Source organism: Pelmatolapia mariae, linkage group LG17, assembly GCF_036321145.2.
Source record: "Pelmatolapia mariae isolate MD_Pm_ZW linkage group LG17, Pm_UMD_F_2, whole genome shotgun sequence".
NCBI lineage: Eukaryota > Metazoa > Chordata > Actinopteri > Cichliformes > Cichlidae > Pelmatolapia > Pelmatolapia mariae.
In genome coordinates this window covers 15969849-15991880 of record NC_086242.1, presented here as the reverse complement: position 1 = coordinate 15991880, position 22032 = coordinate 15969849, and the positions used below count along the sequence as shown (strand labels likewise).

The 22032-nt window shown below is 39.7% G+C and overlaps 1 protein-coding gene across 10 annotated transcripts in view; it reads right to left on the bottom strand.

The window, feature by feature from the left end:
* Positions 1–22032, bottom strand: part of ppfia2 (PTPRF interacting protein alpha 2) — a 183292-nt gene that overhangs the window by 90527 nt on the left and 70733 nt on the right. For 2 of the 10 annotated variants that reach the window (XM_063460526.1, XM_063460527.1), the window contains exon 1: positions 20560–21009. The exons of the other annotated variants lie outside the window; for them this stretch is intronic. In XM_063460526.1, coding sequence (XP_063316596.1) covers positions 20560–20640 — 81 coding nt within the window. In that variant the 5' untranslated portion in view covers positions 20641–21009. Of the gene's footprint in view, positions 1–20559; positions 21010–22032 lie in introns of those variants that run through there. 10 annotated transcript variants of the gene reach the window in all.

Genomic DNA, 22032 nt, shown 5'->3' with positions numbered 1-22032 from the left:
ACGCAGGGAAAACCAATTTTGCAGGGGAGACCTACCTTGGCACTTGTGCAGGTGAAACCAAACGGAAGACATGCTTTACCATATTTTCTAGTCTTTGGCTTGAAAGGTTAGTTTGGAAACATATTTGGCGATGCTTCATCTCCTGCTTTGCGTTTGTGTGGGAGCCCCGTCAAAAACCAGTCCACTATGCTAGCACTGTGCAAGCGTTCTTTTTTTTTTTCCCCCCTTTTCATACCGCGCCCCACCTGAATTGGCTCTGCCCTCCCACCGTCCCCACCCTAAGGGGCTGGCCCCACACTTTGGGAACCTCTGATGTAGAATAAGGGATTGCTAAATTGCTCGTATGTTACTAACATATATCCTAACAAGCAACAAGATAATGGTATATATGTACATTTAGTGTTACTGGCGGGCTTTAAAAATTTGACATCACATTTTGAAAATTTAAGCAATTACTGTAAAAGCCCCAATTTGAGGGTCATGATGGTGACATTTTTTGCAGTTTTATTCAAGTTTTACTTTTTGCTGAAATTTTTCAAAAGGGAACAGTAAAAAAAGAAAGAAAGAAAGAAAGAAAGAAAGAAATCTATAAAGCCAGCAACTATTTGGAAAGAAGCAAACCTTTTCCAAGCATACATGACAAAAAGAAAGGTCTAAATGGCCTGAAATGAACCGCTGTGATTGGGCAAGGGTCACTGAACCTTTCAGCAGATGGAATCTATTTGGACGTGAATGTTTCTGGTGGTCACAGCGAGTTCAGACAAAGTGAGATGGAAGCAGAAATGACACAAGATTGACTTGGGAACTGAGAGACAGTCAATTTGTGATAGCTTTTATCTCTATTTTTGACAACCTCAGCATTTTAAATTCTACTTCAGGTTTCTCATTTGCATAAAATTCATGCATAGTAAATGGCATGAATTCAAAGCTGTTAAAGGACAGAGAGGAAAAGTTAAGCTTAGATTTTCTAGGTATATTCCTCGGCATTCATACCAACAGCAAGTAGAGAAATGGTTAAAGGTTTTAGAAGGTAGAAGCATAGAAACACCAAATGCTTTCAAAGTTTTTTGCTTTTTAGAACCCATTCAAACTTGAAAATATGTCTAACTGCTCCTAAAAAAGTCTAAATTGTACTTAATACTACTTAAGTCTCATTTCACATTCACCAAAATACTTTTCTGCCCCTAAATGAATGAATTAAACTGAAGGAAAGTGTGCAAGTGGTTCTTTTGTACTGAAATGTCCAACTTAAATGCAAAAAAAGAAAAGAAAAAAAAGAATGGTGTTTTAAGAAGCAAACAAGGTTTAACTGAGTCAGAATATATGTAAAAGTAATATGGCTTTGCCTTTCTGCAGGAACTATTCAGTTTTGCTCTGAAATTTCTTTGATAACGTGCCATTTGCTGCCAGTGAACAATTTAATGAAGATAAACAGCGAGTGAAAAGATAACAGATAACACTGAAAAGAACGGTGCTTAAAAAACTGGGTGCAACATCTGTGGCGAGGTGAATGCCAAGCATGAAATCAGCATTACGCAAGGATAAAGTAATCGCTGTTGCCAGGAAAGTGTGAAATCTAATCAGGAAGGGAATAGCAGGAGTAAAACTCACACAAATACACAGGTGAACTACACAGCAGTTCAGTGATGGCAAGCTACCGCACCATGAAAATGCTTAAATGGACTACAAATGGGCTAAGTGTTTTGGTGACTTTTTGTTTTTTTAGCGAAGAGGGACAGCAACATTCAGAGAAGCTGAAAAGGGTATCGAAAAAGTGAAAATAAACCCCAGTGTCACAGCATGAAGATACAGATACAGAGCCTCTGGTGAATAGCAGGGTGCCTGCTGACAAATGATGATGTAACACTGAGCTCTTCGCTGTAAAAAGCCTTCACATGAGAAGAATCAAAATCTGCTCCTGGGAACAGATCACTGTTAACAACTCTACAAAAAGTCTGTGTCAAACTTGGTCAAAGTTTAAAAGCTAAGCGTTGGGGTTGTAACCGCCTAAGCGAGTCCAACTGCTGCCAAGTCAGCCATCGCTACTCTTTTCCTTAAAAAATTATTGGCTTCCAGTCTGTGTTAAGCACTTTGATGCTGATCATGTGAAAGTAGCTTAAGTTGTCAGACAGGCACGCAGTGCAGAAAATCCTTCACCTTTTTACCCCCCACAGGGAGGAGAAGCTGAGAAGCTTCTTTTCCATTGTACATATAGGACGACCTGCCAAAAGCATTTCCATTTCCTTTTAGAAATCCATGCCAGTAAACTGCAATAAGGTAAATAACTACACTTGGGTGATATTTTGCATTCATCTGTTGTCAGAAAAATCTGAAAAACGTTTGCCCACTCAAGTCAGACAAAGGTAGGAGAAAATGCTATCACAAGCTGCTGAGTTTCTAAGGTCATTCACAAAAAACATGGAAGAAAAAAAAGCAATCTAATGGATCTGAATGGATCACTAAAAGCCTGGCCATTAATGACTACACACTACATACAACTTACACTTCCGCCACCAGCTAACAGAAGATTTATGTGTTTCTGGGTACAGAGGTCGGCATAGCAGACGCTGTTTCAGCGCTTCTAAGTGGAAGCACTTGTGTAATAATGATCATGAATAATCCATATCACTCATTTCAGAAGAGCTGGATCGTGTTCTTCATTAGCTAAGCCCTAACGAGCCAAACATGTCATGTGATTTTGGAAGAATATTTCCTTCTTCCAAGGCAGCAGAACAACAGATGTCAGAGTCAATATATTTTTTCACGCTGCACAATTTTACTGCAGTTTCTCAACACAGTGTCACTTGCTTTAAGTTTTACCTTTGCGTTTCATTTGTCTTGGTTATGGAAAATTATGTTCAGTTTAACTTAAGAGGTTTTACTCATCTGTGAGGCAATGAACTGATTATTCTAGAGTAAACAGGCTCTCTTGTGATTCATCCGATTAAAAATGTCATTGTCTGCTATCTAATTTGGTTCTTTTAGGTTTCTCTGTGCTTCCAAATCTGTTTATTCCTTTCTTTGCCTTCCATATCTGTCTTAAAGCTACTTCTTGTGTAGGTTAAAGTGCTTTTTTATTTTACAACGTGTTTTACCTGTATTTGTCATTTCTGAGGTTAGGTTCTGCTCTGCCCTGATTGTGTTCACCTGCTCCTTGCTATACTTCTCTGAGTGTAATCCAGCCATCCTTTAGCTTCAAGAGGTCTGGAGCTCATCCCAGCTGTCACAGGACAAAAGGCAGGGTGCACTCCAGTCTATCCTAGGCTAATACAGAGATCGGACTGTGGAAGCTGGAGCGAACACCTTGAATTGCCCTGAATTTAGGTCCAACTTCAAGTTACACTTAAAAAATAAAAAATAAAAATACAGGACATATTTGTGGGGAAAAATACAAGAAATATATCAAAGAATATTTTATATGAGCTCCTTGTAAAAGAGGGAGATAGTTAGTTTGAAGTGCTGTGAGGAAGTGAATGAACATGAATCTGTTATACTAATCTCACAACTGAATTCAGTATAAGCAAACTTCCACTGATAAGACAGCACACTAATCTTGTCCTGAACAAACGCAAGAAAACTGTGAAGTGACACCCCCAGAAGTTTTGTTCCCACAACCTGACGTCATCACAGAACTCATTAAGTTTTTTGCAGTTATGCGAGAGCATCTTAATCAACATGAATAAAGTGATCGGCTAGCTGCCAGCCACCGTTTCACAGCTCCGCTCGATAAAGCTGCTAAGCAATAACACCTCTGTTTTTTTAAAGCAGACGTCTGAAGTACGTAGACGTACAGAAGCTGGCGTAAAACTCAGTGTTCAGCTTTGCCAAATCAAAACAGAGTCAATAATATTCCATCTTTGACCAACTTCGCATTTATATTTATACTGTTTAAAACACTTTACTGATAATTATACACACTATATGCCCACATAGTCATTTCTATAGAGAGCTTTTTTTTTTTTTTTAGCTGAAAACACTTCCAGTGCAGGTACCAGAATTTTGACAGATCACCGAAGATTCCCTTTTTTTCTCCAAAAATATAGGTTGCATGTGAATTGCAACATACCTAGTCCAACTGCATTAATTATTTACAACATTCTTTGAAATAGCACACTGACTTTATAGTTTGTGCTGAATTATTCAGGGGAGTGCAACAAATGGGGAAATATGCATGCATCCAATCATTATGGCATATCAGGCTGTGTGTCATGTCAGTGCCTCACATTCTCTCCCTCGCTTTATAAACTGTACATATTCTACTAATCGTGTCTCTTCACAGCGATGGGTTTTAAGCACTACAGCTCACTCTGCACACTTTAACGCCTTTATTTCAGTAGGACATTTTTCTAAAAATTCACATATAATCCTTCATCTGTTGTCCTCCTATTCACTATATAATTACAAATCAAAGTAAATCCTCTACAAGCCCCAGAATTAGCATACATAGCTAGTTTATGCCGAGGCTACTCCCAAGCCAGACAAGGCCCCCTGGCTTTGTAAATAATGAACTGCGTTGCAGTCAAATCCCAGTTGTAATCATTTGCAACCTCAGGATCGGCTGCATTTATCCAGGCACTGGGGGAAATCTGTTGATGTCGATTGCATAATATCGCATAACATAACTGAAGCCCGCAGTGCCAATTTCCAGGCAATAATTGCAATGACAACTTCAAAGATGAACAGAAATCAAAACTAACAGATGTATGACAATCTCAAGATAGCTCAAAGTATCTTAGAGAGCAAAGAGGGGGGAAAAAAATTGTACTAAACTTTCAGATGCATGATAAATGTAAGCTGCATATCCAGAACCAAATTCCTCTAACTCATTTTCTTACAGCTTGCAGAACTGTGTGTATTGATGACTATGCACAACTCATTCTCTGTTGCCCCTGCTCACAAAGCTGCAGTACCTTATATACCAGTTTGTTTTTTTGGGTTATTTTGCACATGCTTGCTTGCAGTATTGTGGTAGAATCCAGAATCTCCTGTACTTCTCTAAGCAAGGATTTGATTTCCCTCAATACATCTTCTATATCAGCTCATTGTTCATTTTTTACTAAATGGGTAGAAAATTGTGTCATTTCTGAGTTAAGGATGCACTGATTTTAGAGGTCACCAAATCACTGCAATCACTAGCTATGTTTTGTAATGACAACCTTATACAACATGGCACATATGTGGTTAAGATGATTATAATAGTAACGGAATATTTTATGTGTTGAATGGTGGTTGTAGGGAGCTGCTCCTTTGCACATTTCATCTAAACTCTTTCCTCCTCTTTCGCTCCAGACACCCATGGGTGTGGCAAAGCCAATCCACCAGTTTGAGCTGAGTAGCAGTAACTGTCTCCACGGCAACCAAGGGTGGATGCTGAAGTCTTTCAAGGGTGCACGGTGCCTCTGTTGCACGTTAAAGCGATCGTCGTGTAGCAGGTGGTGCTCCCTCCTTCAGTGTAAGTGGGAATGGCCTGCAGGGCCACAGGGCCTGGTCAGAGCCACGCAATGCCGGGATACCTGTCAGCTTACATTAGCACAGATCACAGAGCCAGCATCAGTCAGTGGCTTGCTTTGTGTCAGTATCAGGCTTATTCTTACGGAGACGAAGACGGAAGGCATCTGTGTGAAGAGGCTCTTGAAGCTGGGGTCCAAGTGCTCCCACCATTTATTAAAGTACCCTCCAGAAAGATAAGGCATAGTTTAATTTCACTGGAATTTGCAATTATCAGTCTGAGGCATTCTTTTTGGGGAAGCAATCACTGCTCCTTGACCTATAATGATTTCATAGGTCACAAAGTTTAATCATAAATGTAAGCTGAAAAGCCTATGACAAATTAAAAATATAGATCCTTAATTTAACCTCTGGAGAGTTTCTCCTCCATCTTTGCTTACATGGAAAATGTCTTCAGTGATGAACTGTGGTTTATTTTGAATACAGCAATGTCGCAGCTTTTAACACAAGAGGCACTAGACTACACACTTCACCTTTGGTGCAAGAGCAAACAGTCTCCAGACAGAGACCATAGCCTGTGAAACATTCAACAGCAATTCTTAAACTAAACTGCAAGAGGAAAATAGCCGAAGCCTGGAGAATCCAATCAGCACTGAATGTAGAGACGCTTTTGAATGGATATAACCAGAGGCATTTACGCCTCGGTCTCTGTGGTTGTCAGTTCATCAAAGTTAGGGTTATGCTCATCTCCAAATCCACAGACCACTTCATACCTGTATTTGATATAGGGGAGATGAAAAGGGGGGAAAATGCCTGATCATGAGTGGGTTGTGAATAAGTAAAAGCTACTCTATTTTTCTGAAGCATTTCTAGTTTGTTCTTTACCTGACTGTCAAACTGTGACAGCTTTTACCAGATTAGCATGTTCTGAACTCTCTACATGGACAAGCAGAATAATCATGATGAGCACATGGCTAATTTGCACATAATAACAAAATTCCAAAGCTATTTCACATTCACTGCTATTCATCCTGTATTTACCCACAAGCTGTATACACAAGCAAAACCTTTTTATCTTAATCTAACAAGTTTAAGCAAAAGAACCATCCTCCTCAGAAATGGCCTCAGTGGAAAGGTGTGAAGAAGCCATTTTTAAGGAACTAAAACCAAAAAAAAGACTGAGGTTTGACAAATTGCCCAAAAACTTTACTGAAAATCAGCAGCAACAGGTCTTATGGAGCGATTGTCAAAAAATATCCAGCAGAGGATTTCTGTTAAAGATGATGGAGACTCTATCATGGTTTAGGGCTGCAATTAATTATTTCAGTCATTGACTTTCAAGCTTTTTTGTGCCATTTTTTCTAACAAACTACAAAGAAATGATTGGGTGGCTCAAGACTTTTGCACAGTGCGGTATTTAGAGCTCAAGACTGGCAGCAACAGGTAGGCCAGAAGCAGGCAGGTATAAGATCAAGACTCTGTTTTAGTTTCATAATCGTTACTGCTCTTAAAGAGACGTAAGTTGGGTGCTGATACAGGAATATACATTTCCCAAACTGAAATATGATGCTAAACTGTCAATGATTACCCAACTCAAAACTATAGCCAGTATTACTCAAGGAAATTGAAAGATCTTCCAATAAACACAGACTGATTATCATATCATTTACAGCTGGAAGCAGGAACTGGTTGTTCAAAACATGTGGAAATCTCCAAACTGTGACAGACCATACACATTAAAATGCATATATAGAGCTGGAAGGCATGCTGTAATGATTGAGCAACTGAACACAACATGTTTTTGTAATTATAATATGAAACGATGCTGGAACGGAGAAGAGTTCGCTTTCCAAAACCCTCCAAAATAATTTGATTCCCCCATACCAAAAACAAGGTAGCTAATCCAGTCTGCCCTAACTTTCTGTGTTAATTGCTAAGCCCCTGGTAAACTCGCTCAGGAGTTCCCCCATGTTTTGTCTGCAGGTCCTCAGCCTTCTTGCCACCTGCAACATTATACACTTTCATTAAAAATCCTGAATGGCAATATGCTCCCAGCTCACCTGCAGGGCTCTTGACACAAATGATCTTTTTAGAAAAGAAGTGACTCCAAAAATGTGGCTGTAGCTGGATTCCAGGAAAAGCAACAACAAAAAAACACAGCAGCAGGCGACAATGTCTCTACAACCAGACATCGGATAGAAGAGCTGTGAAGATAATCAGACAATTAAGATCTCTGCTGGCTTCCTCAGAACATACACTCAGCACTCTGTGAACATGCCTTTTGGGGAAAAAAACATTAGGTGCTGAGGTGGTGTTGTCTCAGCAGGGAGTCTATGTTTTGCTGCCAGATGAACTGATGCGGTTTATCCCATGTGAGCCTCCAAGCGGATGTATTGATTTTGCATGATGAGAGGGTGGTGGTAGCAGCAGGGAATACAGACCTATGAGCTACAGAAGCAGTGTCTCTGAGTCTAATACCTGTGCTTTTTACATCTTGCTTGATGGCTGCACAGTTTTATGTAAACAGAACATGTGAGAAAGAAGAACCATTACACTCTCCAACCTCGTAAACTTAACAAAGATTGTATGTAATAGATCAGATAGATTTATTGTTACAATTCACTTCTACTTTCTTTGATTGGTTCTAACTAGGGCTGGGCGATATGGCCTAAAATTCATATCGCGATATAATTTGAAGCATGTGCGATAACGATATATATCACGATATATTCTTTTCTTCTGTATAACGTATTTTCCACACTATAAGGCACACTTAAAATCCTTTAATTTTCTCAAAAATCTAGAGTGTGCCTTATGTATGAATTCTGGTTGTGCTCACTGACCTTGAACCGATTTTGGCTTGTAGAAATCTGTTAAAAAATGTTTTAGTACAACTTTGGTAAGCCTGCTGATGGACTGCTTGATGGATTGTCAGAGCATTACGGCTGCCGTAGTGAGGAGTAATCTGGGTCCAAAACTCCGTCCCCTTCAGGTCCCAAAGTCAAACGAACACTGAGAGTTAAAAACAGTCTAAATTCTTTCATCCTTAATTAAATCATCAGCGTTGCTGCTTTATCGGGTGAAACAATTAAGTTTAACATCCATGCATCCGTGAAAACAGAATTTATTAAATTTAACGGAGTTAGAAGTTAACAGGAAGTTAGCTCGTTAGTTTATACCTAAACATTTCATACCATGTTCTGACTGAGAGATTTTTGAAACTAATTAAAACGTACACCTCTGCTATCACTCCCAACATAAATGAAGACAGAAAACTAAACAGCAGTGGCGTTTGCAGGGTTACCGAAGTTAGACTACCTGGTATATAATGTTGTGCTACGCGATTGCTAGCGACACAGCTATGTTAGCATAACATTAGCACAGTGAAGCTGGAGGATGAACTGCAACTTTTTTTCCACTCAATAAAAGTTAACGTGAGGGATTCTGGTGGTTAGGGACACATGCAATCGCATAGCAGGATGCTATACACGGGCCAAACTTCAGTCAGGAGAACATAATTTACTGATGATAATGGTTGTAGCCGCTGTGATACTTTCTACCAAAACAGGCGCAGCTTGATGACATCGTCAACATGCGCTATCGCGATAGAGCGATATAGTCAAAATCGCTATCGTTGGCCAAATCTATATCGTTTCTATCGTATATCGTTTATATCGCCCACCCCTAGTTCTAACTTGTTCTAAATCAAGAAAACAAGATTAAAACTGCTGGCAGGGAAAGTAGATAACACTGATCACCTTGTTAAAATCCAATCTTATGCTGGTAGAGCTTGGTTGTGCAAAACAGCCCAGGAACTCAAGAAATAGGGCCAACACCTTTGGATATCTCCAACCTCCACATGAGGATGTGCCGGAACATGCCCAATCAACCCCACCAAGACCCAATGCACCCGCTGCCAAAGTCTTGGTGCCAGAAAACCCACAAGCCACATCTATTAGTCGATTAGTTGACATAATCAATGATGCGGACTACAACAACTGGATATCGCAGACGTGTAATGGTTACATGCCATATTATTATTATTATTATTATTATTATTCCTAACTACAATGTGTTACTGTACATGAAAATCTGGAAGCAATATCAGCCAGATGGATGTGTGATAACCATGAATTAACAATAAGCATCACTTCTTTTGGTATGTCATGCTAATTAAGTATACAGTTTGTCATCTGTGTATTGGCTAGGAGACAACGTGTTTGACGTACGCCGAAAGGTCAGAGCTGATATGTGACCAGCAAGAAAGCAAGATCATAAAGATGTCATATGACCCCTCAAATAACTTTATAAACTGTGGCAGTGTAGTTAAAAGCCAGACAGCAGTTTGTAACAGTCCAAACACCCTTGCAGCTTAACAGAGAAACAAAACAGTGCATAATTAATGTTGCTGGGTTTACAGCCTGGTCATAGCATTATCAGCATGCACACACTAACAAAGCTACACACATACTGTACAGGAAAAGACAGTCAAAGCTGGTGTAATTGAATGTAGCAGAGATTTTATTGCCACTGCATTATTCACAAAGGCCACTGCGTACTGTATCGCCTCATGTGAATGACTGTAGGGGAGACGTAATGCTGCAAAGACGCAGTGTGTGAGAAAGTAACACTGAGACTATTTCTGAGGTCTAACACACAGCAGGCCTTTGAGAAGCTTGGGGTGAATTAATTACTTAGTAAATTGAAAACGCTAAGTCATGTGCCTCCAAATGGACTCCGTTTTGCTCTTTAATCCAACCTGCACAGTGATGGGTAGCTGAGTGAAATAGAAATGTATGTTGCAATCACAGTGAAGCAAAGGAGGCTGTAAGACAACGAGATAGAGATGTAGAGTTAATGACTGGATACAGGAAGACCCTTGACACCCCCCAACTATTCCCATTATGGAGCAATAAAATTAAACAGCATGGAGGACTGCCTTGTGGAATGGGTATTCCAGTTTCAGCTCCACAGATGATAAATTTTCCCAGATGAAGAGATGCAGGGAAAAGACAGATCATTGAGCCTAAGATACTGCAAAGGCTGAATAGAACAGCCACAGCCAGTGTAAGAATAAAAAAATTAAGATTTTTCTATGTTTCACTGGGTCATTTGTTTAGTCTAACAACATTAAACCTGACCAGTAGTGATCCTTTGCCTTGACTATATATTACAGACTCAGTCACATTTGCGTGGAGACTAGTTGCCGATCCCCTGGCAACCTCCAGTTATGAGTGGATCTGTATTGCTATAGGTTTGCTTTGGACAATACCAGATTGCCACAGTCACCTGCAGTTTGCATGAAAGCCACCAACTTTCTGCAAACACTTGTCATTTATCTCCCTAAGCAAAACGACAAGTAAAAGTTGTGCCTTTTGAAATTTGTTTCTTGAAGCACTTTGGTACAAGTTTAAATTTGAAGGCTAATGTTCTCCGTTTGTAGTTTGTGTTGCATTCTTTGCAATTCCACTGCTGCTTAGCGAGTTGTTTGTGTACTTTGTGTCACACTAGCGACTGCCAACAACTCCAGAAACCGCTTTGAAGCAGCTGAGGAATAAACACGTTTCCTCAGTAACTAGTGGTTGCCAAGGGTTCACTGCTTTCTAGGACTGAGTGAATGTGGCCTAAACTGTTAATTTCACAGCAACTCCCACAAACCAGTCCCCAAACTGTGAATGACTCATTTTTTTTATAGTGACCGGTGGTTGCTAGATGGTTGCTGCCTAATGTCTAGGCCAGCACCTGTCAGGTACTGGGTCTATGGCGATCCAGTACCTGAGAAACACTGGCCTAGATATTAGTTTATGCAAACTACCGGTGATTGTGGCAATCTAGTCGTGACCAAAGCTAGTAACCAACACTACAGGGCTTGTACTTTATTCAACGCTATTGGCGAAGAAATGATTCAAACCGTACTGCTTTACTCAAGCAGGCAGTTTTCTCTGTGTAAACAAACTCGACAGTAAGTGGAGGAACATTATTTTATCATTAAAAATAAAAATGTATTATGTACAAGTTCAGGGTGCAACAGAAGCCCATGGCTGATGCACACAAATTACAAAACTTAGATTTTCTGTAAGCATCAGCACTATCATAACCTAAAGCAGGTGGCAGCCTTTTCTGTAATTACAGACCTCTTAATTGCTGTCCATGCCTTCAGTTTGCTTAGTGCTCCAAATACACGTCTCATATATTGCCCACTTACAGCTGGAGAGTTGGCCTGGAGATAAGGGAGCAAGTTAGATGACAGCTCTGACAAATATGCTGACGACGTCGCTTTTACCAGGGCGAGCCAAGGATGTGCCCCTGTTTTTATGTGCATTATGGAACAGGGGCTGCAAGTGCGTATGGGAAGAAAAGAGGAGGATTAAAATATGGATGAAAAAACTACTGGATATCAGGCAATTTGGGTGGAAATGACACATTCATCAATGGCTGAATGAGCATGTAGTGAAGTGTCTTATTACAAACAATGATTCACTGGTGTTTTTCTTACGCCTTTAAAAAAAATCCCACTTAAAAACTATTCAGATATTTTAATCCCCTCACATACTCAGTACATACAAAAGTTCCATTTCTTATTTTTTTATTATTATTATTTTTTTTAGCTTTATCTGTCTTATTACACTAAAATTGAATCAAAATTTCTTTGGTCCACCTCCGGGACCATCTTTAAAGTGGACAAAACTATTTTTTCCTGTTTTCTGCCATATATATCCTGTTACAGTCTTTGGCTATATTTTATTTTAGCAACCAAAGTCTTTTAAAATCCAAATCCCTCTAGTAGAGCCCAAGAATAGTAATAAGGAGCTGGAAATGAATATAACAAGTTCACTTTAACACTTAAAAATCTGCAGGACATCCATAGAAAAAGTATAAATATCAGTCCTGCTTTGATTCAAGCCTAGTAAATAAACGCACAGCTTTATATTCTGTCAAGAAACCCACAGGAAATGTCACCTTTCAAGTCCACATTGTTGGATAAATGAGATCAAACTGCTGCACAGAGCTAGGCAAATAGTTGCACCATAATTGCGTCAATGAAGAGAGAGGTTATTGCCATGCTAGAGTCTATTGAAGTGAAGTGAGTGGCTTGGCCCGAGTGTGCTCCCAACTCCACTTTAAAATCTCTGTGGGATCTATTATGGATCTGCGTGCATGTGTGTGAAAGTCTGTGAAGGTACTAGCTCTGTAATGCATCAAATACGCTTTAGTGTTCAACATGTGTAGCCGACGATACGGCAGAAGATTAAAGGATGATGTGCAATAAAGAGAGAAAGACATCACAGCATCGCATTAAAGGATAAATGATACTGGAAATATTATACATAGGCCATTTTGTTATGGACTAAACATCCCATTAAGGGACTAACCAGTGATTAAGCCCATCATTCCATTCATCACTGCTTTAAAATTCCTTTCCCCAATTGTTTGTATTGAAAGGACAAAATTCAGGATATGGACAAAACAAAACATTAAATCATTTCCTAAAGCATTACTCAGATAATTAACAGGTTTTAAGAGGCTTTTTTGGGTATCTTATGCAAATCAATATAGCACATGACGAAGAAACAACCATTTGAATATGTTGGTAGTTTTTTTAAAATAAGAAAATTAGAAACTAGTTTAAATGTTATCATGTTTCTTTTACCAGTTACCATTTATGAAATACGGTAATAATACAAATGAACAAATATATAATTGGTTATTTTTAAAATATTAAAATTTTGTCATACGGGATTTTTGTGTGACCAAAAATAACACAAATGTAAGAATACAACAGCGAGTTTGGGTATCTTAAGAATGGCCTTTTCACAGACCTTTCCCCAGGAATCTTAAATCCCCAGACCCATTTTAGTCTATAGTGCTTCCCCCAAGCAGCCATGTCAGCAAAATCCATAAATCAGATGGCAGATGTTAGGTCGAACATTGCTCTGTTTTACTCATTTTTAAATGCCACTGGAGAAATTTACTACACTGGAAAGAAAATATTTTATGAAGACAAGTTTTAGGCAAGTCTTTTTCTGTATGACTGTTAGATTGGCTAAAGTATTTACACAAAAGTCTCAGTACTAGTTAGTTTGGGCTAAAAATATTTAGCCCCTAGTTTACTTGTATTTAAATATAAAACTCAATTTTCACATTTGGATAATCTTTTTCCTTTAAATATAAATATATCCCATCTCAGAGCATCTGAGCCCATGACATCTCTCTCCCTCTCAGTGGTCATCACGCTTCACCTCATTGTTGCTAATGAGCGATTTTATCATCTGGAATCAGCACTTTTCATAACAAGCCCTAGTACCTAGCAAAAATCTATGGACACTTCTGCTGTGTAATTTCGCTCTTGTGCCCATTGTTATTCCACTGTTCTTGCTGTCTGGGAAGAACAGGTGCTGTGGAACTAGAATAAAAATAATAGACATTGTTTCGCTCTCAGTGATCACTTAACATGCAAATACATTCAAAAATTCACAGCACATATATTATCTTCAACTTATATGCATAGTGATTTGGCAGAAAATGCTGCATTTAGTGATTTGTTTCCCCCTATTTAAATAAGCGCTTTGCAAAACATCTAATTGAGTTTCAGCTGTAACTGGGAGTGAGGCACACCTCCCTCTGCATCAGCGCAGCCCACAGAGTTTGTGCATTTTGCAGAACTGATGCGTTGCTTGTATATTTATCTTATGCATAGGGTTTTTGTCAGATAACCCTGCAGCTATAACATCTCTGTTAAGACTGAGGCTAAAATTGCCCACTGCAATCTTTCTACGTTCACCGTAGAAAAATTGCTGAAATTGGCTATTTGGTTTTTTATCTTGACACTACAATTTCCGGAATAACTACACTGTCAACAACAAGGTGGAGGATGAATGTTTATTTGCATACTGGCACATGAATGCAATCTTTTTCTCCTGTCTCTTGTATGCACACACAAGCACACACCCTGGTATACAGGGGCCTCTTGCTTTCGAAAGCATACTCATCCTTTTAATCGGTCTGGAATCCATCAAAGTGGGTCAAACTCCCTTCCCCATCTGCCCGGGCCAGATTTTAAATGCACGAGGGCTGATTAAAAAAAGACCAAGAAAATAGGGCAAACGCCTACAACACACAAACACATACGCATGCACACATATACGTATCACTTGGGAGACCAGCGGCGGGAATGGGATACCAAAGGGAGGAGCGTGCTTGTGAGTTGGTAAGGATATTGAGGGCATTTGTAAGCAGTTACTATGTGCAGTGTAACAAATGAAAGGTCAAGGGCTTCGATTTGAGTCTGTCGGCCGTGTGTTAATTTGTCATTTTTGTGCTAATTTGCATACGGCCACCTTTTGTTGATCCATCAACGCTGAATAACACGACACAGAGAGGGTGGAGCACACAGAAAGGGGAGGGGGAGTGTGTGGCAGGGTGCTGGGTAAGACAGCTGTGATGATAAGCTCGCTTCCACAGCTGGGTGTTGTTACTGTGTGAGCGCATTTGTACTTGTGTACGCGTGTCTGCTGTACGCCTGACTGACAAGACTGTGTAGTTCACATGCATTGGTGGAGTCTGTTTCTTCGCAGTCTTGCGTGTATTAATGTATGACTACATGTCATTGTGCAAACATCTGCACGCACGGTGAAAATTCAGCTCAAAACAAAAACTGACAGAAACAGCTGCAGAAATGTTCCAGATAATCAGGCAAGCACAGCTCTCACAAAGCTTCAGCTTCTCCCTCGGGAGCAACCTGCAGGACTGTCCAGGTGTCATATGACGTGTAGCGTCTCCACATCTGTACTGGTGAACGTGCAGCAGTCATAAGATGGGATGGGATCCTGTATTTAACCTGTCATCGCGGTGCATCCCCAAGATTACGCTTTGACATTTCCATATTACCCTGAAATATGTTATTCAATTTATTATAAACGTTATAAACATTAAAAGATTTTTTTCAGTCTAAAAATGTAAATGTTCAATTAAATGTATTTAATTGAACAACCGAGAGCCAAGAAAGCTGCAATGATCAGTTTGTTATCCACTATACTGACTACATTTTTCTTTACATTATTTTATAACTGAAGGTCACAAACAAACTTCTTTACTGACAACTGCTGGACATGTCAGCAGCACTCAGTTTGTGCTATGGTAGATTGTGTGCACAGGAGATAAACTGGAAGTTGAGCCATTGGCATCCTGAGCAACGAGGAATAGGTGTTTACTTGTCACTCAAACTGCTGTCTGGTGTCTCACTATGAGTCATCCCATCTTGAGGCTCTTTCTGTACTCCTTGAGCCTGTTTGGGCTGGAGAGAGTGCTCGCTTGAGAATGCACATTAGTTAGCACTGATTAATGCATCTGAAGATGTGAAATGGAACAAGAGGCTCTGTGTCATGTCTGCATTCAGCTTTAGTAGTGGAGAAAAGAATTTTTCTCAGGACATCAGCACAAACATCCCTCCTTGGCGTTAAGCACCATAATGAGAAGAAGCACTTTTTAATCAGCGTATACAGCCAGGTTGCATCTTTTCTGTCAAGCCCTGAACGTGAACCCTCAGTCAGACAGTCGGAAGTGGAAACCAGTGGCAGCACAGCTCTAGCAGTTTGATTAAGTGAGGTTGGCCTAGGCTGTGGCTCTGCTTACAAACAAAGCACAGGCGACAGATGCTTATAGGCAAACCCAAACAGAAGCTTTTTAGCCAAATTCCCCCTGTGGCCATGCTGCTATAAACCTCCCAAATGCCAGCTCGCTGCAGAAGAGAGGATTATTTTGAAGGAGACCAGTGAGTAGCAGCTCATTTTCTTCCTCTCTTCTTTAACAGCAACCGAATATTTTAGAAAAACAAACAAACAAAAAAAGGGGTCGGTAAAACATATCTGACAATCTGTTCAAAATTTCACTGCCAATTTTGCTTAAGCCCTGATTAGACTAAGAAGTCAGTGTTACTTCCTTCTTGTTATCCATTTTATAATAGTTTATCCTACACTAGGAGCTTCTTTCTGCAATGTTGCTAGAGGTGTAATGCTGCAGAGGCCATATGGAAGACAATGCACTCTAGACTGTGGGGGAAAGGGAGGCTTTTAAGCAAAGACACTCCAGCTGTAGCAACTAATCACACGAAACGCTAATTTGAAAACCAAGGACAAATCCCGAGGAACAATTATGTATAATTTATTAGATAGCTCAGCCCTGACAAACTGTTTGGCGGGGTATTGTAGAGTAGTAACAACCAAATATTAAATACAAGGACACAGACAAATCAACTAATAATAATGAAGGATTGAGATAAATTTGACTTGACTGTAAAGTGACACTTGCACAAAATTGGAAATATTAGGAGATTATAATTGTTTAATCTAGACTTAATATTATTTTTTTTTTTTATTATCTGCCATATGTATACTGTTACAATAGTAGATCGATGTAAAAAAAATTTAAAATACTATGAGTGATCCCTGTGAGCCTGAAGCTCAGGATTTAAAATGCTCTAGGGCTCTGTTTCTTGCCATTTTTGTCTACGTTTGGATCTTTATGATGTCAGTAAGAAAGGATTTCCTTATATGGTGTAAAGACAGATGAACTAAAACAGCTTTTGTATGAACTGATCGGCTGCACCAAGGTAGGAGATAAATAAAGATTTAACCATGAATCCAGCAAAATGATTCCAGTAGAGTGTGGAAACACAAATATGTAAGTAGAAGTGAGAATATTAGCCCTCCCTTTAAACTTTTACACTCTGTAAGATTATTTCACAAAGGTTTAAAATCTGCAAGTGCTTTCCCCTCTCCAGAGAAACCGCCCAGGGACAAGAACCATTGTGTGTATTGTTTGTCTAACCAGCTCTTAGTAGTACAACTCTTTAAAGTGTTACATGATGACGCTACAAGAGCACTTCCTGCAGAATTTCTGCCACTTGAAAGAGAATCATGACTAAAAATCTGCAGCAAACTAAGTAATAATGCCCAAAGGGTTCGAAGCACTGCCAGCAAGTCTTCCCCTCATGGGAGGGTTTCCATGAATATGAACACTCCAGCACAGCAAATAGTCAAAAGGCAGAGAGAGGTAGTTGCGTCGTTCCTCTGTGTCACCTTGTCGCACAGTAGAAGTAGCACGTCAAAAGAGGTAATTTTACACCACAAGCTCAACATGCATTTTAGTCACACTTGAAACCAAAGGAATAACAGCCTGCTCATCAATCCACAGTCTGATATAGCTGTATTGGAGTGGTTCCTACAACATAATGATGATGCTCCAGACCATCACTGCAACCAGTTATGTTGTTGCCATATCATGGCTTTGTGGTTTGGGGAAAGTCTTTTTAGTGGTGGGCAGCATTGTGAAAGGATCTGCACCTCAACCCAAGATATTTTCTTAATCGTTACAAAGTACAGATAAGATTTTAACTTAAATTTTAACTTCCCCGCACTAAAGGACGAGACGCGATTAAGCATTTTTTTCCTCCTGCATGTGCATACAGGTCCACATCCAGTCATGATTATGTGTGTGAAACACCGAATGATCTTTCTGGACTGTAAAATCTAATTAGTTCCCAGAACTTAAAAAGAGCATGCAAACTCGTTGTCTCAAAAAACAAAATAAAAAAACAAAGTAAAGGTTACTTAACATAACTATGTTCGAACAACTGATTTATTTCTCTAATATCAACGAGAAGAAGTTGATAGTGCAGATTCTTGTTCCCCTGCACTGAATGATCACAACAATCCCTTAAAATGTTTGTTAACCCCACAACCCTACCACTTTAAACTGCCATTAGTTTTTAACCAAATCTTAGCAAAACTGATGGCTGTTTACAGAGCCCCGCAAGGGACATGGAAGAGAAAAAAAATGAAGATTAACTTTTGTGAAAAGTAACTCGGGATCTCGCAAAAATTTTGTGAGATCTTGCAAAAGTTAATCTATTTTTTTTTTCCTCCCATGTCCCTTGCGGGCTCCCTAGCTGTCACATGCAAATCCGTACAAAAGACTGCTACAAAAAAGAAGAAGAAGAAAAAAACTTTGTTAGTACTGTAATCTTGAATATTTAACTTAACAAATCTCATGCAGTTACTGAGCTGAAAAGAAATGTCTTTTTGTAAGGGACTTTCATGAAATAGGCATGTTAAAATTGTCAGACTGACAGTGTTTGTGGACTGTTTCCGCACAGAACCACTGCGCCTGAACATAACTTCCTGAAGTAATTAGCATGGCTGTAGACTTTCCATCTTGTTTTTAGTGCATTACATTTGAATTCTAGGCCAACTGGAATGCTATAAGCCAAGGTTAACCACAAAACTGCAGGTGAGAAAAGATGCTCCTTCATTCTTTCCGATATCTTTTGTTAATGTGCCACCTCTGCTTGCTTTTGTATGTCAGTAAGGAAATATCAGTTAAAAGCTGGAGCAAGTTACAGAGACAGTAGGCACAACAGTGTGTCAGACTAGAAAGTCCCAGACCAAGAAAGCTGTGACACTTCTGGGTACATGTTTGCAAAGCCTGGCAGTGCATACTAAAGAAACTGAATAACTTCATCACCCTGATGGAGCGGCTGAAGCTTCAAAAGGCACCTACTTTGCAATTTAATTTGCCCCAACTGATTTATAATTGCAAACTAGGAAGGGCAATCTGATGAAATGAATATCATTAGTAGATGGTAAACAATTTGACAGGAAATGTTTTAAGTGTTTAAATGACTGTACTGAGAAAGTACTGGTATGGATCAGTGCAGTGACATTATATCACCCCAAGAGTGGAAGAAAAAGACTTGTGAGCAGCCCAATAGTGGCATTTCCTTCAATTAATTTATACGGGGACTTCCTGGAACTATAATCTGTGATCTAGGGTCCTTTTGATTTTGCAGTATCAGAGGAGCTTCTTCCAACAGGTATGAGCCCTCCAGGGAGCCTTTCTTCACTAATGATTTGACATGAAAAGGCAAAGCTGAGGTTATGACAAACACAGAAGGGGAAAATCTTCAAATGGTAAAGTCACAGTGGCTCAGTGGTTAGAGGGCATATGAATAAGATATCCGAGGAAATGATTTAAGAGGCAGAGATAATGACGCTCTACTTGCTTACCATAAAAACAAAGTGATCTAAAATTTCACAACAAGAGTAAAGCAAACACAAGAGCAAAGGGATGAGACAGTCTGGTCCGTTGCCAGCCCAGATTGCGATTTGATTGATGGGCTTATGAGGCAGGTGTATTTCTACATGTATATGTCGTCCAAAACTGAGCTCCCCTCAGCACTTCTTCTCACTTGAAACGCAACCCGCAAACCACTTTCCACACTTACGAAACCATGCTGACTGCACCTGGCTGGAAAAATTTCCAATCATCATCACCTTTTCCTCCCCTTTTATGCTACAAAGACAACCAGCAGGCGCTTGAAGACTGATATGAAAAAGGATACAGTCTCACTCACTTCCCTTCTTCCTTCCACCCACAATAAAACAGAAAGTACTGGCTTGGTTACAGGAGTAACACGCACTCGATCAATATCCACCAACACTGCTTCGTTGCATGCACGCATGGGCTCTCTGCAGAGCTGAATTATGCAGGGGGGGCAGTAATCAATGTAGGGCACTGTGCACATATGTCCCTATTTCTCTTCAAACCAACAGTGGGCAGATCATGAATCATTAAAAATCATTATACAGATTTATATGAACTCTGAATTGCAGTTTCACACAATCCAACTGTCAGATGATTTATTTATCAAGAGAAAGTGTGAAGATGTTTTGCACTATTCTTCTTTAAGATCTTAGACAAGTTATTGCCAAATTATTCTTTGGTAAATTCGAGTATAGAGAATTTTGGCCAAGATCTCTAAAAATCCAAAACAAATACAAAACACAGCACTTTGCAATGTAAGCACAATACAAAGTCGTGGAAAACAAAGGGTTGAGTTTACCGAGGGGATTCTGAGGGGCTCTGCACGCAGATAGGAAACACCCAGCATCCACGTTCCGCAGAAAATCCGTCTACAATTTACCATAATAAAAGCCACAAGGCACTCAAAACAATAAAAAAAATACTGTCAACACAAATAGACAAAAACAAGCAGGTGACATCTCAGTAAACAAAACAAGCAAAAGGTGGACTGAAGACGAGCAGGTAACTTGCCTGGAACGTGTAAAACCTCGTCCCGTTCGGTGGATGCACCTTGGGGGAGTTGGTCCCCGTACTCATGTCTGAGAAAATCATAATCCCTTTGATGGGCAAACAATCCACAGCTGATTCTTTAATTAAAAAATATTAAACTAAGCTCATATGCGTCACAGAGACTGTAAAACGATCCGAGGCGAGGACTCGGATCAGCCCCTGACCCGGCTCTGCGCTCCCGGCATCAGAAGGTGGAGCGCTCCGGTACGACGCGTAACGCTCCGGGGAGAAGGACAACCGCGACAATTAAAGTGAAAACGAGTCAGCTCTCTTCACTGGTCTTCTTGCACGTCCCCACTCGCATGCGGTGTATTAGTCTGTATCCTTTAGCGATCTGAACTGAGAGTAAACCCCGGCAGCTCCATGGTCTCTCCACGCCCGCCGCAAGCAGCTCTGCTGGCGGCTCAGATGGGTCGCTCTGTGCACGGATTACTGCCTCCCTCCTCCTCTGGCTTCACCAATAATCAGTCAGAGCATCACAGCGAGGCTCAGCCAACAACATACCGGGTGCCTAAATTGGCAGCAGAGACACACGTTCGCTCTGTTTGTACACTGTAAAAATGGCCTTTTGTTACAGTCATTTCAACTTATTTTCATTTCTTTTTCCTTTTTTAAGGCGGATAAAACAAAATGGGACAAGAACGTGTAGACTATTGTGTTTTCTTGTACTAATTTAAAAGATAAATTAAAAGAAAAACATGTAAATAAATATTTCCAGTGAATACATTTTTAAAAGATAGTTTTTTAAAAGCTGTTTTAGAAAAAAAAACCCTCAATGCTTGCTTTGTGGTAGTACCGTTTACTTGTTTTTAAAGCGCAATTTCTAAAAAGTAGCGTAAATAGCTCTTACTAGGTTGTCAACGCCTTTTTTGGAGTGTAGCTCCGTATTGATTGGAGGAGCAGAAGGATGCTTAAATTACTCAAATGAGGCAATCGTTTTCTGTGTGACAACAGGAGAAGCTATCACTGTCTAAAACATGCTGTCTGGATGGCGTGCTGCGCTCACTCAGTGGGAGAAAGATGGCCGTTTCAGGTGAATAATGACTTAAGCGTTTAAGACAACTTCAATCTGCAGGGTGTTGCAACGATGTTGTTGAGTATCAAAGACACCAGCAGACAAATATGTTTCGTGCACTGGTCATTTTTAGATTATTTTTCTTAAATAATAAGATTAATTTCAGAGTAATGGTCAAAATAAACATGCACAGTAGGTTTTTATTGAACTACTACTCCATTGGATATTTATGAGAGGATATCCCATTTACATCAGAAATACTAAAAAGTAATTTTTTATCAACTGGGAAAGTATCAGTTAGTTACAGTAAACTTTATGTATTAAATTTAGGCTTTTAATGCTTTTCTTAAAATGATATTTTACTATGTACTATGAGCCAGAAGTCTTCACCTAAAGGAGGGGTGAGGAACTCCATGACT